A 17,624-nucleotide genomic window follows, 5' to 3' on the forward strand; every position below is an offset into this window, starting at 1 on the left:
TAAGTCAGCCATAAAAATGTTGGCATACTGTGGGGCCATGCGGGTACCCATTGCAGTGCCGCTGATTTGAAGGTATACATTGTCCCCAAATGTGAAATAGTTATGGGTGAGGACAAAGTCACAAAGTTCAGCCACCAGGTTAGCCGTGACATTATCGGGGATACTGTTCCTGACTGCTTGTAGCCCATCTTTGTGTGGAATGTTGGTGTAGAGGGCTTCTACATCCATAGTGGCTAGGATGGTGTTTTTAGGAAGATCACCAATGGATTGTAGTTTCCTCAGGAATTCAGTGGTGTCTCGAAGACAGCTGGGAGTGCTGGTAACGTAGGGCCTGAGGAAGGCGTCTATATAGCCAGACAATCCTGCTGTCAGGGTGCCAATGCCTGAGATGATGGGGCGTCCAGGATTTCCAGGTTTATGGATCTTGGGTAGCAGATGGAATACCCCAGGTCGGGGTTCTAGGTGTGTGTCTGTGCGGATTTGTTCTTGTGCTTTTTCAGGGAGTTTCTTGAGCAAATGCTGTAGTTTCTTTTGGTAACTCAGTGGGATCAGAGGGTAATGGCTTGTAGAAAGTGGTGTTGGAGAGCTGCCTAGTAGCCTCTTGTTCATACTCCGACCTATTCATGATGATGACAGCACCTCCTTTGTCAGCCTTTTTGATTAAGATGTCAGAGTTGTTTCTGAGGCTGTGGATGGCATTGTGTTCTGCATGGCTGAGGTTATGGGGCAAGTGATGCTGCTTTTCCACAATTTCAGCTCGTGCACGTCGGCGGAAGCACTCTTATGTAGAAGTCCAGGCTGCTGTTTCGACCTTCAGGAGGAGTCCACCCAGAATCCTTCTTTTTGTAGTGTTGGTAGGAAGGTCTCTGTGGGTTAATATGTTGGTCAGAGGTGTGTTGGAAATATTCCTTGAGTCGGCGACGTCAAAAATAGGATTCCAGGTCACCACAGAACTGTATCATGTTTGTGGGGGTGGAGGGGCAAAAGGAGAGGCCCCGAGATAGGACAGATTCTTCTGCTGGGTTAAGAGTATAGTTGGATAGATTAACAATATTGCTGGGTGGGTTACGGGAACCACTGTTGTGGCCCCTTGTGGCATGTAGTAGTTTAGATAGCTTAGTGTCCTTTTTCTTTTGTAGAGAAGCAAAATGTGTGTTGTAAATGGCTTGTCTAGTTTTTGTAAAGTCCAGCCACGAGGAAGTTTGTGTGGAAGGTTGGTTCTTTATGAGAGTATCCAGTTTCGAGAGCTCATTCTTAATCTTTCCCTGTTTGCTGTAGAGGATGTTGGTCAGGTGGTTCCGCAGTTTCTTTGAGAGCGTGTGGCACAAGCTGTCAGCATAGTCTGTGTGTGGTATGTAGATTGTAATGGATTTCACAAACATTAACTCACTGGATATGTTCTTAGCTATTACGAGGCAGGAACTATATATGTTAGCACTACCTGACAAGTGTCATTCATATTGCAACTAACAGGCAATTATTCTCTGAGGGTGGAGCCTCATTCACATCCCTTTGCTGACTGACTAGTTGACTCCACGCTAGAAGAGGATCACTGTAATCTAGGAATCACAAAAAAAACCTCAGACTTAAGAATCAGTATACTGGACTGGAGAGAGAGCCCTGTCAGCTGTTAAAGTATATATTTTTGAGACCATATTCTTTATTTTTAACATCAGATTTACTGCAGGCTGTACCCTTTGCTGAGATGCATGTTCATTTGTGAGTTGTGACATGCGTTATCAGGGGAACCCTTCTTCATCACTGTTGCAACAACATTTTGCTAACCAATGGAGGGCTAGATTGGGGCAAATGGAAAATAGCTCTGTTCTGGGGTGAAAATTTGTCCCCTCATTACATGAATTTAATTGGGAGGATTTAGAATGCCGGGGAACTGTGTTGCTCTTGCTTCTTTCAATATGAATCTGGAAAATAAGTCTTGGAAAAGTATCTACAAAGTGACCTTGATTCAACTGCTCTTTGCTGGAGGTGACATGTCTCAGCAACTTCTTGTGCTTATGAACTAAATAATAGAATTATAGAAATCCTCAAATTCTTTCATTCCCCATATGCCTAGTACCTTGTTCAGCACTTGTCTAGGCTGCCTGAACATATGGGTCAATGCTCCCTCTTAAGTGGAGGTTTATCAGTACTGGAAAACTGTAGTTTAAACAGTAGTTCCTATTGCAGCTAAATAGTGAATCTGATCCAAAATATACTTGATATATTAATTTCTCTCTTAGTAGGAAAAATAACTTCTGGCCTCTTTTGAAGAGATCAGATGTGTTGGGCATTGTTATTTTTGCAGGGCACTTCTTGGAAGCTGATGCCACTGAGTGGTGACTGATGAAATAATGGCAAATGATGAAATTAAAAAAAATATATCCGTGGTAGACGTGAGATCTGCTACATCCAGTATCTTTAATGGTGCATACTTCAGATACTGGTCTGATTGTAATGAAAATATATTTTACCTTCTGATTCTTTTTGACTCATCAGAAAGGAAGAGAGCTAAAGAGAAAGCATTGTCAACCCAACCTGGGGCCCTTATTCAGGCCAATCTCTGATTGTAACATCAGCAGCATTTCTCCAAAGTAAGGGCTATAAAAGATACTAGCCCTCATTTTCAAAAGTTTAACCAATAAATAGTGTTGTTTATAAGTGTAGCCCCCTTGTTGTCCCCCCTCCCCACCCTGGGGAACAGGTAATGGAATTTTTTTATATACTAGCAATGCACTGAAGAACTGAAAGGATTAATGTGCAGATCTTCATTAAAAAAAATAAAAAAAAGTCCATGTGCAATAATGACCAGGGTAGAACTATGTGGGTCAGAAGCTTTGCCTTTGATCTTGAGTTTCCTCAGCTGGCCTTTCACCTGACTGATAAATGGCTGCTACAGTATGTAAGCCTTTATTGGTTTATTAGTTACTTTAGCTGCTCTTCATCAGTAAACTTAATAAGGCTAAATGTACTGTAGTAAAAAAAAAAAAAAAAAAAAAAAAAAAAAAGCCTTGATAAGGTATGGGACTACCTACAAATGCACAGAATATTACAGGGAGTTTTGTTCAAGGACAGATTTGGAACTTGGCTGTGTTCATCCTTTGTGCAACTCCACTGAGGCCAATAGGGTGTTATAGAAGCAATGGATTTGGCCCCATTTCCCTAAATGCTTAAACAGGAGTGTGTGCATTTGTTTGTGGATAATGAACACTGAAAGAGATTCTGGGGATCTTGATTTTGCAATTGAAAGATTTTTTCATAAAGGGTCTGAAACGCACATTCCTTGTGCACAGCACAGAATGAAATCCTGTTTACGTGCAAGGTTACTTAGTCTGTCATTATATTCAAAATAACCGAGGCTTTGAGCCTGAGCCTGATTCATGAGGCAAATGACAAATTGTTTTGCAATGGCAGTGCTGAAAATATCCTAGTATTATGCGGTAATAGAGCCACCAAATTACAAAAGGATGCAGCCATTTTAGGTAAAAATAGCATAAATTTCTGATTGTGAAATGAGAGACATAAAGATTAATTATCTGTTCTGAGCCATTCATAAATGATTAGTGCGGCAATTATGTGCTTCCATAGTAGAACCCTCCCAAAGCAGTGCTGTATTTCCTCCACTGCCTGGGAGACATTATTTTTGATAAAAAGTAACTTAAGGTCCAGCAAAAATCTGATAGAGACAATCAAGGAGACAATAAAAAATACAAAGATTTCCAAGGGTTAATAGAAGAACAGTCTGAGTATGTATCATGTTTTCTCAGTAGCGCAATGATGATTCAATGATGGGACTACTTCTGCAGATCAATTATCCAATCCTAAGTATAATGGCATTTTATACCTTGCTACTCACTACAGTAATGAAGATCAGATTTCAGTAAGATTGGTATTTCTGTTATAAGTTGCTGCATGTTGGTTCTGTACAGTTTACCAAATTTGAGTTTTTAACCTAGAGTAATAATGAGAATCAGAACCTTTATGTTGTTGCATGCAATTCTGGCTTTTGAAGAGCTTTCTGAAAACTCACAGGTACTATTTGACCCAAGTTTAGACCAGTTAGTATGCCCATATTAAAAATGTAAAGCTAAATATGTCTAAGGACAACAGCAGGAACTTCGTCAACCCCAGCTAGTTCAACTTGAACCTCCACTAGATAATAGTTTTGTCATTGTGAAATGACTTTTTCTGCTTCATTGGATGTTTTTTGTGTGCACATGAGCATTCTGCTCAAAGACGGCATTTGCTCACTGACCAAAAAATGGTATTTAGAACACAATATTATAGAGTAGGATTGTCTTTTGGCACATACCGTTTTGCGTTTCAAACAGTTTCTCTATGTCATTAAGTACATTTGCCACTTGTACCTGGTTCCAGTGTATAGGTGGGTAGGAGACAAATAGATTCCACTAAAATGTGAGATTATTAAAACTTTCCAAAAGTTACTGGTAAATATTCACTGTTTAGATACTTCATCGTCTGATGAAGTGAGCTGTAGCTCACGAAAGCTTATGCTCAAATAAATTTGTTCGTCTCTAAGGTGCCACAAGTACTCCTTTTCTTTTTTGCGAATACAGACTAACATGGCTGCTACTCTGAAACCTGTATGGATTCAGAGATCTACTCATGCAAATCTCACTGCAGGATTGGTGCTGAAGCGGGCACAATACTTTGCTTATTTTATGAGGCTTCATGTACTTGTATGATTATATAATGAACTGACAAAAACTGACAAAAGCTCTCAGCAGATGATAAAGCAAAATGAACTAACTGAAGCCCTGACATTTCTATAACCCAGACTAAAAGTCTGCATGGCTCATAACCCTTGACCATCCGTGGAGGAGAATATAAAAACGGAAACTTGTTCAGAATGGCACTACCTCTCTTATTGCATGTCATTTTTCTTGATAGTCAACATTGGCTGATCTTCCTAATCACCAAAGATTTAAAGATTAGTCTCGATAAGATTTCAGTTCTCTGTTAAGACAAGTTGCCTACATGGATTAGAATGGAAAATGCTTCGATAAAGTTTCAAAGAGGAAAACAGTGAATACATATTGGTTGTGTTGTTAATTTAGATTCAGAGAAAGGAAGACATTTCCACTCACCTTAGTGCAGTTTTTTCTTATTTGATCTACTGATCTCATTTCTCCCAACCCTGCTGCAAAAAGAGTGAGCTAACTACCATCACATTATCTAACCCTTCTTTGTTTTATTTTTTTTTTCATCTGTTCTTTCCACAGGTAAAAGTGACCCTTTCTGTGTGTTAGAGTTGGGCAACGTCAGACTTCAGACCCACACAGTTTACAAAAACCTCAACCCAGAGTGGAACAAAGTTTTCACCTTGTAAGTGAATTGCATTTGAAAACATGCCATAAATGCAAAACAGTGAGCAGCCCCAATATAAAAGATATTTATTTTAGGAAACATGAGGTAAAGTTTGGGACATGTCACTTTCTCCATAGGAAGAAGAGGTTGACTGAGTTGTATTTGATATTTCTCTATTAAAGCATTTTGCCTTTTTCAATTCTGGCATGGAGTTTATTAATAGAAGTCATAACAAGAAGAAACTGGGATATTTATAGGAAGAATCATGATTATATATAATAGACTCCAAGAAGTTGTATAGCAGACCTGAAAATGGAAACCTAGATATAGTCACTCTTAGGTTTTCCATAATTTAAAATAAAACTGTGTTTTGTTTGGACATGATAGAACTGTGGTTCTGTACATAATTTAATTTGAAAATGAACAGGAAGTAGAGTTCTGATTGCCCATGATGAAACAGCCTGAGTTTAAATCAGGCAATAAGAAGCCCTACCCAAACCAGAAATTTACACCTTAATCAAACCAAAAAAATGCATGATTTTTTAAGTGAATTTGATGCCTGTGAAAAGTGCCCTGGAGACTGAAGGCCTCAGTATTCACAGAATAGATGCAACTTGCTGTTGCAAAGCAAGGTCATCACATTGGCTGCTACAGTGTAAATTTCTTCTATAGTGCCCCACCTACATTTTTTTAAGGCTAAAGTGGAATAACAACACCTTTTGGAGAAAGAGAAGAGTCTGCTTTCCCTAAATGATTTGTTCCTTGTCCAGTGCTCTTGAGGCTACTGATAACGGGTGGCCATTTTATCTTTGTGATGCGGATGCTACTCCACTAGGAAACTAGTCTTAGTAGTATTGATTCAAATCATACAAGCTAGCATGCAGAGAGGCTGGGCTGGCTTTGAATAAGATGAAATGTTTCATATCTTATTGCTGTGGGGTTGATGGAAAAAACTCTACCATGTATTTCCACTGAGTTCACTGGTGCCAGAAAATGAATCTGTGGAACATCTAGACCTCTTTTGTCCTCTGGCCCCTACTGTGTCTCTCTTTTGTAACTCTCCTTCTTACCCTCTTTGTTTATTCTCAAGAAGCTCTGCATGCATCACTATTTATCCTGAGCTTACAAAGTTGACCCTTGGTCCAGATTCGAATGTTTTAGTAAATCTGTTCCTGTCATATACATTTTATATGATTTTCTGTTCTGTTTAGGTTCTTGGACTGTGCCCATCAGTGTAGTCTGAGTACTTTTGACATTTTATATTGCTAATAGCCTGTGTACAACTATTTTGATGGTGTTTTTGAGTTTATCTTTGAACAAAAGTGGAGGTGTAAAGCCTCAAAAACTGGCAGGTTCTGATAGCCATTTACTTTTTCTGGGCTCTCAAAACTTTATGGGTATATATTTAATTGCTGTTTATGTAACTCACATTACAACAGTATAGGTATTTGTCTCCCTCTTCTGGCTGTTTCCCTCTATTCTCTCAACCTAAGAGATTAGTGAGTTTTATACAGCTGTCTGCTAGGGGAATTAGTATTTTAGTTCATGCTTTTAGTGCAATAGGTTCCAAGCTCAGTCCTTGGTGGACATTCATCCTACATTGTGGCTCTGTTGCTGGAATGTTCCTGGAATTAGTTGTCTTCTAGCTAGAGTAGCATCTCTGTGAGGCTTATCTTCTACAACAGTGTCTAGCAATAATTGTTGTCTTTCACATGGATACGTGAATATTGCATGAGGGAAAAGCTTGGGGAATAGCCTTGGTTGATTTAATTTTTGGAATTTAATTAAATGCTAGTTTTATACTCCAAGGTAATGCAGACTTAATTAGTGAAACACTATTCTCTGATCTTCCTGGAGCAGACTGAATGTGTACAGACCATTTTTTGTGCTTCTCATTCCAGCCCTATTAAAGATATCCACGATGTTCTTGAAGTGACAGTGTTTGATGAAGATGGAGATAAACCCCCTGATTTTCTTGGAAAAGTTGCTATCCCTTTGCTGTCTGTAAGTTATCTTTGCACGTGTATAATTCGAACATTGATGGTTTCATTGGGAGCAAGTTGCATTTCTTTCCCTCTCTTGTATGAAACAACTCGGATCTAGATATAAACAACCTCTTTTTTTTGGTGGGGGGGAAGGGTTGTGTGTGTATTTATATATGCACGCGCACACACACACACGTCTTGGTTGGTCAGTGTTTACAGTCCTCCTTACTGTCACAAAGGTTGCCAATCCCCTTCAGTCCAAATATTGTTGATTTGGAAAAAAAACTACTGAAGTATCTGTAGTTCATCAGTGCAATATGCCATTTTGGTCTGAAAACATAATTGAACTGTTTTTCTGTATGTTTGTCACATCACCTTTCAGTAGTAACATTTCAGATATGTCTTTATTCATTGTTGCTTCTTCTTACTCCAAGAAAGCAATTGCACATCACAATAGGATTGACCAAATAGTTGTTGTTGGCACAGCTGAGCAAAATTACATAAAAGGGTGTGTGTTACTACATAGTACTGCAGTTATTGTTCTGTAAGCAAATGTGAAGAGAGGGTGATCATGGGAGAATAGAAACAGAATTGCATTCTGGAATCTCCTCGGAACTCCAGTCCTGGACCAGGACCCCATAGCTCTAGGTGCTCTACAAACACAGAACAAAAAGATAGTCAGTCCCTGCCCCAAGAATTTTTTTATATAAGTAAAAGACAGGAGACAACAGATGGATACAGACACAGATAAGGGGGAATACAAGGAAACAATGAGACAACACACAGCATGACAAGCTGTGTGAACAGTATACAGTGAGTATTGATAACGCCCCTGGTAGTAAAGTTGAAAAATTAGCTTCCATGACAATTCCCTGTTTTCATGTGCTAATGTTTTGTCTGAAATAGGTTCACATTTGGGGCTGAACTTTCCATGTTGGTCTCTGCTATTTTATTTATTTAATTATTTATTTATTTTTGCAGAGGGTGATGGTGTGGGGAGAAAGTAGATCAAAATCTTTTCAGCTGTTTTTTGGACGTTTAGGAAAGCAAGAATCAAACACCTTTTTCATTGTAAAATTGTACCCACTCATTTAAAAACAGAACTACAACAAAAAAAAATGGCTGGAGTTTGAAAGCCGGATGGGACATAGTCCTCACTGAGGACTAGTTGCCTTGCTTTGGTGGGTGGGTGTGTGTCGGGGGGGGGGGGGGAAATGAGGGGGGGGGAATTACAATTAAAATAATTAAGCAACAGAAAAATGACTTTTGTCTGTGCTCAATAGTACCAGAATCAATCCAGAACTCAATGAATTCCTGTCCCCTTTATGATGTCACTTCCCATTCTCTCTGCTTGAATTAATTAAGGGATGACAGGAGCTGGTGATGACAGGTTTTCTGTTGAACAGTTTGCATGAGGGAGACTGTGGGGTGGGGAGCAACACCAGTGCTTGCCCCATCCTCCAAAATGAGTGCTTTAGCATCCAAGATGGGGTGGAGGGGCACTCTCAGAGTTAAGGAGACGCAACATTTTAGTGTGTCTGCAATTTTTACTGCAATCTGCAGTATTTTGTATATTCTACCTTTTCATTTTGCATAAAGAATTATTTTTTCTGTCTGAAAATATCTGCTCCCCTATTAAAGCAGTCCTGCTGAAAATTGTTGGCAGCCAAACCGTGCCAGGAAAGTCAGGAACTCATGCCCCAATCCAGCAAAGCATAAAAGCACATGCTTAATTTTCGTCCTGGGCGTAATCTCATTGACTTCAGTGGGACAACCTATGTGCTTAAAGTTAAACATGTGTTTAAGCGCTTTGCTAGATGATAACTTCAGAGCCCATTTGTGAAAATTTGGATGTTAACATTATGAAGCGCAGACTATTTAATTGTTTTCAACTAGGAAGTTAAGTTTTAGAAAACTACATTAATTGAATAACAATATTTCCAGCAGCAGTGTTAACATAGCCACAGTACATCTATAGTGGGTAGCATTTTCTATTCTCTGCATGTGCGAGGGGGTGTCAGTTTTGTGGCTTACTATATCACTGTTTTATATTTTAAAATATTTGTCATTCCAGCATATAGGATGTCGGGTGCAGCAGAGTGAATGCTGCTGTAAGAACCTTACCTTTTGCAATCTCTGCCTTGTGTGCAATTTTAACTGCATTAATGTAGGTATTTGCCGTTCATATCTGCTTTATCAGCACCTGTACGTATGAGGCATTGGAAAAGTACTGGGAAGCATTCAGTAGTCAAGTGGCTACCAAGCGAACATATCAACTTTGATTTCAGTGTAGATGCTTATGAAAAGGGTTGAATACAGAAGGTGGGCTCTATGGATCTAAGTGATGATACTTGGCTACCTTTTGTATGAATTATCTGCATAAAGCTAATATTGATAATCCAGGTTTCAGAGTAGCAGCCGTGTTAGTCTGTGTCTCTAAAGTGCCACAAGTACTCCTTATTGATAATCCAGTACCACAAAATAAAGTGCAGTTATACTTTGAAAAGTGATTCTGTAAGAACAGTGCTCATGGGTTCTGTGTGTGTTCTTCCTCTGTGATCTCCGTTCACAGTCTCTTGCTTTACAGGTTAAAAGAGAGTTGTTTTTTCTAATTGCTGGCATAACTCAATCAGGAATCTGAAAGTCACACTGAGTTCTTTCTTGCTGATCATCACCAGAAATAAAGCCTAAATAGTATTTTAGGCAGAGGAGGGATTCATCAGTTCTGGAAATCAGGTCCCCTTTATTTATGCACCTAAATATGAATTTTGGTGCATAATTTTAGTTTGGAAAAATTTGGTTTAAGTAAATGAACTGGAAACAAAAATTGATGGACTAAAATGGGCCTTTTTTCCTCTTTAATTCCCTTGCCCCCCACTTCTTTATTTTCTGTTTTGGGGAATGAAGGGTGAGGTGAATACAGAATGGTGTGGATGGAGTTTAAATGCATGACTTTTGTAAATGTTACTATTTGAGGGCCTGATCCAAAGCCCACTGTTATCCAAGGGAGCATTTCCATAGATTTCAATGGGCTTTGGATCAGGTTTGATATGAACATAGTCTCATAATATGTAAAAGAGCTTCAAATAATACATGTACATTTCTTCTCACATTAGAATTAGTGTTTTGCAGCCCTCTTTTACTCTGCTACTGTGACTCCATGAGTTCCTTAAGACATTTATTTTCTGCTTGTCCATTTTAGAGGCCTGAGTCATTGACATCTGCAATTTTAGAACAATATTAGTCGGCTTCATGTGAAGAACCATTTGATATTTACAGGAAAGAACAACTCTGAACATCTTTTATTCCATTTTTGGTCGCTTGGCTAATTTTTCCCCAAGTCATCGTATCCCTGATGTTACTGGAAGAGAGTGGCTCGAGCAGCTGCTCTCCTGCAGAACCTGTGCTTGCCAAATGGTCTGCATGATCAGCAGCAGGCTGTGTGGGCTCACAGTGAGGAGATGTTAGATTTGGATCCTCTGTTGATTTTATAGGCGTTTGTTAAATATCCCTTAGGAAGCCTGTAACAAGGCAGAGGAGGGGATTGTGTATGTGTGTGGTAGAGTCCAAACTCCATTCAGTCTGGGTTCTTTGTCCAAGATTTGAGACAAAAAAATTGTTTATGCTTTCTCAAGCCAACTGATTTTCTTCCTTCCCTTCCAAACTTTGCTGCCTCCTATTTAATGCAAATCTAGTGTAAATATACTGTTCTCTGCCTATGATTAAAAACCATTTAGCACCTATTAAGTTAGGCTGTTCAGTCAGAGATTTGCAGTGTTCTGAAACTCTCTTCTTTGAAATCGGAGTCTTTTTTTTTTTTTAACCCAATAATGTTAGCACTTTGTCCATACATTTGAGTGTATCCTCTGAATTCTTTTGAGAAATATATTACGAGAGCAGTAGTTGGAATCACATGGAGTGGTGGCTGGTAACCACACAAACGATCTAATTCATAGGCGACTGGGCTTAACCTTTGCCTGGCATTAAATCCCTTGCCGAAAACCAAAAAGCATTTCACAATATTTTCTATCTCTTTGGTTAAAAATGCATGAGTTTTACTTGTGACCTGTTTGCATATGAAATGCATTTACTTTTAGATTCAGTTATGGGTGACAGAGATTCTCATCTTAATAAAAAATAGACTTCAGTGTATGTACATATGGTGTGTGAGGGGGGAGCGTTCCTTAAATACTAAAATTTGAGAGTTTATTTTGATTCCGATGTGGTCATGATTTTCTTAGGTTGGTGCTTTGCACAAAATCAAGTGTTCAAGCTTAACTATTGTAAATGCTCATCACCAATTAATGTTAAGCTTAAAGGCATAAATATTAACAAACAAACAAAAACAGTTGGACTGCCACACTCCATTGTGATATTTGACATTTACACTTCATCCTGAATAGTCTGTTCCATACATCATCCAATTAAGGAACAGAAACAATAACTTATGGGGTGGGGGAAGAGTTCAAAAAAGAATTTGCCAATAATTTCAAATAGTGAATGAATTTGAGAAATTCATATTTGGTTGGTGAACTGAATAAAGCAAAAATTGCTGACCAAATTATTTGTGAATTTTTATGCAGCTCTAAAAATAATATTTAGTACTTAATTTTTCAAAGAACCAAAGAAACATTAACTGATTTTTATAATGTCCCACTGAACTAGGTATCGTCTCCATTTTACAGGTAGGGAAATTGAGTCAGGGAAGTTTTGACTCCCCAAAGGCCACACGTGTCAGTGTGAGTCTGAATCAGCACTTGGAAGGTTCTGGCATCAATCACTGAAATCAAGACCAGACTTCATCTTTGCTTAAAGCATTTCTGAGGTTAAAAAATAGACTTGGTACTAATGAAAGATGAGGAATTTTTAACACCCAGCTCAGCAATATGAGGAATTGAAGCTTGGTATGTTCCAGCAAGCTGTGGACCAAATACAGTGCATGTACTTTATATATCCTAACCTCAGGAGAGTTTGGCTAAGAGAATTTTTTTCCATGTTAATCAGCCCAGGAATTTTTCTCCCATTTCTCTTGCCTTTTGCTCCCGCTTCTTATTAAAACGATCTTATGGTCTTTTCATTTTTGCTTCAAGAAATTCCCATATTATACAAAGATGCAAGTTATTTGGAAGATGGAAGTATGTAATGTGCTTCAATGAAGTTGAAAGCAAAGTATAATGGTCTTGTATCACATATCCCCATATTGGAGGGGCGGTCAGATGAAGTACTATGTCACAAGATGGAATGTTCTTATCTGTAGCATTATCAGCTCAACATTGCACTCCAGCTGCACTCTTTTTTAATTAACAGGAAAAGATCTGTAAAATATCCTCATCAAATAACCAAATGGTTTCAGTATCCAATAGTACAGTGACAATAACTAACATAAATGTCCCAGAGGTTTCATGTTCTAAGGGATGTCTCAGATTGAGAACACAAGGACCTGAGCCTCCAAGATACTGAGCACCTCATCTTCCTTGGGAGTTGAGGGCACTTAGCATCTGACCAGTAGCGCTTGGTGCTACAGGATCAGGCCCTATATGTGACAATTGTGGTAACACTACAGTTGTATTATCTGGCATTGAGTGGGTTGACTAGGTGGCTTGCTGTCTCCCTTTCCGAGGGAAAGTTGCCTTTGAATAATTCCATGCGTCTCTTCTATTAGGCACTCTTTGTTACTCAGTACAACTGTATGACACCGTGCATTAGTGATGAGACCCAGAAAGAATTTGAGTCCCAAATGCTTTAGACATGTTACCCAGGGGGAATAGCCATTGTCCATTGAATACATCAAGGGTGATGATGTACAAGGGTTTTACCCAGCTGCGTTGAGTCGTATCATGAAGATATGACATCGGATTCACATCAAAGGTGGATACATGGTGAAGTTTTCCTATTTCAGTGCAAAAAACCTCACTAAACCATATTTCTTTGAGCTAAAAGCAAAGAAAAAACCTTTGCTGTGTAAGGTTCCTGTCTTTTCAAAGCCTTATGTTGAATTAATCTCAGGTTTTACTATTTCATTAAAATTCACAAGCGGTCAGTAAGGTGGTTGCTTAATAGATTTAGCATTGGCTAGTTACATCAATACTGTTTTCTGTCACATTTGTTTTAAGGGGGCGTTTGTAAGAACAGTTCAGCAGATATATTCATGAATTTGAGAAAAATGCAACACAATATTGGCCTGGAAGGATAGAAAGCTGGGGGAGGACGTTACAGTGGATTTACACCATAGTTCTCATTAAGATTGGATATCTCCCCTACACCAAGATACAGAACCAGGTTATTTGGAGGCACAGCATGGGATGGGGCTGCAGAGGTGCAACTTTGCACTTCTGGAAATCTGGGTTGTTTCAGGCATGGTCCATAATGTAAGTTAGAGCAACCCTAGAGGCTGCCTTATTTTGTGTCAGCTTCCCCGCAACTACCAATGGGCTGCTGGGTAACCCAAAATATTTGGATTACAAAGCATGCCAGGCATCCCCTATACTGACATACTTCCTCCACATGCCCCTACATTGGTGGGTTGGGCAGGTGGGTGGAGGTAGCAGTGTAGGATGATCTATGGCAGCCCTTTGTGCTGGGGAAATTTCTCAGATGGCTATTCTGCCCTCTTTATATTGTTGGAGCAGCAAAGAAGGGGCCATAGCAGGTGCCAGAATCTGCCCAATAGTACTTACTCAGCTTAGAGCAGGGATGTCTTAAATTCAGCCCAAGGACTAAATTCATATCACAGCTGCGTCTCTCCAAAAAATGAAGGTTGAAGACAAAGATGATCATGTTCTTTTTTTCCAGTGAACTCAACCAATAATAAGTTTCTATTGGTATGACGGAAACAACCAGTATAGGCAAATAAAGGGTGTCCATTTTAATATTTTTATTGTATTATCTAAACCTATTAGGATACTTGATGTGATCATCCCTTTTTTTTTTTTTTTTTTTTTTTTTTTTAATGGAAAATGCTATGATGGGAAAGTCAGCATTTGCCCATGGAAAATTTCCTGATTTTCTTTTAGGAAAACCTAAACAAATATTTAGTTTCTGGTCAGGTCAACACAGACCAAACATTTGAGTTTGTAGAACCAACTTGAAATGTTCTGTTTGAGGACAGTTTAACATTAATCTGTGTCCTCCTGAGCTACTGCAATGCCTGAGGAGAGTTGTAGTTCAGGTGCCTCTCTCCTCGCTGGACTACGTCTCCCATGATGCACCATGGTGTCCTCTCTGGTTGAACTGTAGCAGTGCCTTATGGGAATCATGGTGTAGGCTGCCTGGGGATAATGGGGACTTGAGACACTCAAAATACAAGTTTCATGAAGTACTGAGGTAGCTCAGGGGGACACAGATGAATTCCAAACCTACTGGAAATGAAACATTTCAATATTTCCAGCACAATTTTACAGACACTTCCATTCTATGAAAAACTTCTAAATTGGGACAAAATGTCAAAATATTGAACACAAACATATTTTGAAATAATTGGAATTTTCCTACAGGATAGAAATTTTGATTTTTCAATCAGCTCTAGTCACAGGCCTTGCCTTGGCTCTTGAAGTGACAATGGAAGGTCAGAGCTATCTTTTGCTTATGAGTCTTGAAGGGGAATATGGAATTTTAGAAGAATTAAGTTTAATAATTATGACTTCTTATAATTTATTATTGTGGTAGTATTTAGCACAAGGATCGGCAACCTTTGGTATGTGACCCGCCAGGGAAAGCCCCTGGTGGGCCGGGATGGTTTGTTTATCTGCTGCGTTTGCAGGTTCGGCCGATCGCAGCTTGTTCTGGCCGTGGTTCGCCGTTCCAGTCCAATGGGGCTGCGGGAAGTGGTGCGGGGCTGAGGGATCTGCTGGCCGCCCTTCCCGCAGCCCCCATTGGCCTGGGATGGCGAACCACAGCCAGTGGGAGCTGCGATCAGCAGAACCTGAGGACGTGTCGGGCTTTCCCTGGCAGGCCACGTGCCAAAGGTTGCCGATCCCTCATCTAGCAGCATCAGTCATGTTAGGGCCCTGTATGCTAGGTGCTGTACAAATCTAGAGTAAGAGACAGTCTCTGCTTAAAGAGCTAACAAACTAAAAGGCAAGATGTTATCTGCAAGCGAAGCAACCAAGTGGTGTGGGCTGGGGGAGGAGGAAGACAGGACAATAATAGTATAGTAGGAAGTTCTAGCATCAGTATAGGTAACTGTAGTAATCACAACTTGCCCCTTGTCTTACCATTATCAGATGACTCCTCTGTATGCATCATGACAAGGGTGAGTGTCAGAAGCATTTGAATGAGGATATGGGGGAGGCTTTATGGATTTGAAGGATTTTTTTTTTGTGGGTTTTTTTTTGTGTGTGCATGGGTTTTTTTTTTTTTTTTGATGGAACAGCTTACAATAAAACACACAGGAACTTTTGGGCAAAGCAAACAGCAGGTATTCTGAGCTATATCACTGAATAAGTTTTGTAGGAATAAAAGGGAAAAAAATGTCTAATGAGGGATATAAACAGTAGGGTGAGGAGGTACGTCATATTGAAGAAATCTTTTGGTTCTGAGAATTCTTCAGATTTTCTGTTCATAGCTTTTCTTAGTCATTAGTTTTTGTCTTTACATCGAGCTAGCTGAGAAGATGTTGGATTCGTTTTCTTATAGCACATCCATCTAGCTGAAACCAAACAGTGCTAGGAAAAACCATCCTATCTGGCCTCAGACCTTACAAAAAGGAGCAAATCAATAAGTCGGACTTTCCTGCCCTCGGTGTTAAATCAACCTGTTACAGGCAATCTTGCACACGATCAGCTCTCCCAAACAATGTAGGCATTCCATTGTGGGATCTGATCAAGGTGTAAAGCATAGTGTCACTAAGGAGTAGCCTTAACTACGTCTCTTGAAAGGTCCTACCTCAGCCCTGTTCAAATTTAGATCAGAAGTGTCTGTGTAAAAAGTATTCCTGTCCTTTTCACCTAGCTGTAATAATCAGTATTCATTGATAGCCTTGTCAGAGACAAGTCATGTTACAGAGACCATTCTTTGAACTCATTATTGAATGAAATCCTTGGGATTCCAGGCACAAAGGAAAAGTTATTGTAGTTGGGGGACACAATGGTAGGTCAGATTTAATCGGTCTTTCAGATACTTTCTGCCTGACTTTGATGTAACATCCATTCACATTTCCTGTAGCTAGTGGGAATGTTTGCCAATGGCCATGAACAGCAGAGGTATGAGGAAAAAGTGGACTCCAAATGAAATGGAAAAGAATTGGCCATCTTTAGATGTTTGGCGGGAATGTGTTGTATTGAAACAGAAACAAATGTAGGGAGAAAAGTGTGACTCAAGAAATTAATGCAATGGAAATGTACTGTAGCAAAAGCTAACCTGGACGTTTTTTTCTGTGTACTTCTGAGGGATGCTACCTTTTTATTTCTATATGATCAAAAGTACTGAACTTCCCCACTGCATTTGTTGAAGCAAACTGGGATAGCGTGCTAGTGGTGCATTAAACAGGTTTTTTTTTACCCTGTATTCAATAAAAGATGCAAGGTGGAGAAACACCACTTTTATTTCAAATTTTTTCCCCTCTGTTTTTTCTTAAGAAGGTCAGTGAACTAGGAAATCAACAGTCTCTCAGATACCATAATTCATTGCAATGGGAATGATTCATTGTTGGTTCTAAACTTGCATACAGACACACGTGGAGCCATACCCACTGCATTTGATTCTGCTCTCACTGTGCAAATCTGGAGTGAAATCAATGGAATTTGCTCTGGTGTAAAATGGTGTGATGCCAGAATCAAACCTAGTAAGTCTAGCTAAAGCTACTGTCATAGTACTGCATGTTTCTACTTAGCCACATGTGGTACTACTGTGGTTGATGCTTTCCTCATCTAGATTTTTGAAATGGATAATTAACTAATATATACCAAGGACAGATTAAGAGTACTCCTCATCAGGTTATTTTCAAGGATGTTTTCCACACTAGGAACAGAGGAAGAGCTATGAGGAATGTGTATCTGAAAGATGCAGAAAATCACTAAACCATATATAATTTAATTATCCGATTTGTTTTAGCTCGATATGAAATAAGCACAATATTAACAGACATGTACATTAAAGTCTGAATTGTGCTTCGAGTTACCTGCTGTGAATGTGTGTGCACACGTGCACCTCTGAGAAGTTGTTTTCAGCAGCATTCCTTCTACCTGTTGCAGAAATGTTAACCAGAATGTTCTCCAGGCTAACAGGCTGCAAAAGTGATTGGCCAGGAACCCAATCCATCTGGACTACTTTGTGGATTTTGATTGGTTTATATTATTATCAAGGAAGAAAAATGTG

The 17,624-nt window shown here is 39.3% G+C and overlaps 1 protein-coding gene across 6 annotated transcripts in view; it reads left to right on the forward strand.

The window, feature by feature from the left end:
* MCTP2 (multiple C2 and transmembrane domain containing 2) overlaps positions 1-17,624 on the forward strand; it is a 153,074-nt gene that overhangs the window by 72,532 nt on the left and 62,918 nt on the right. For all 6 annotated transcript variants that reach the window (XR_006274660.1, XM_038420090.2, XM_043493612.1 and 3 more), the window contains 2 exons: positions 5,241-5,343; positions 7,227-7,329. Coding sequence is in view for 5 of the 6 variants with exons in the window: in XM_038420090.2 (XP_038276018.1) it covers positions 5,241-5,343; positions 7,227-7,329 (206 nt within the window). In the remaining variant the exon portion in view is untranslated. The remainder of the gene's footprint in view (positions 1-5,240; positions 5,344-7,226; positions 7,330-17,624) is intronic.

The sequence above is a fragment of the Dermochelys coriacea genome, chromosome 10 (assembly GCF_009764565.3).
Source record: "Dermochelys coriacea isolate rDerCor1 chromosome 10, rDerCor1.pri.v4, whole genome shotgun sequence".
NCBI classification, from domain to species: Eukaryota; Metazoa; Chordata; order Testudines; family Dermochelyidae; genus Dermochelys; species Dermochelys coriacea.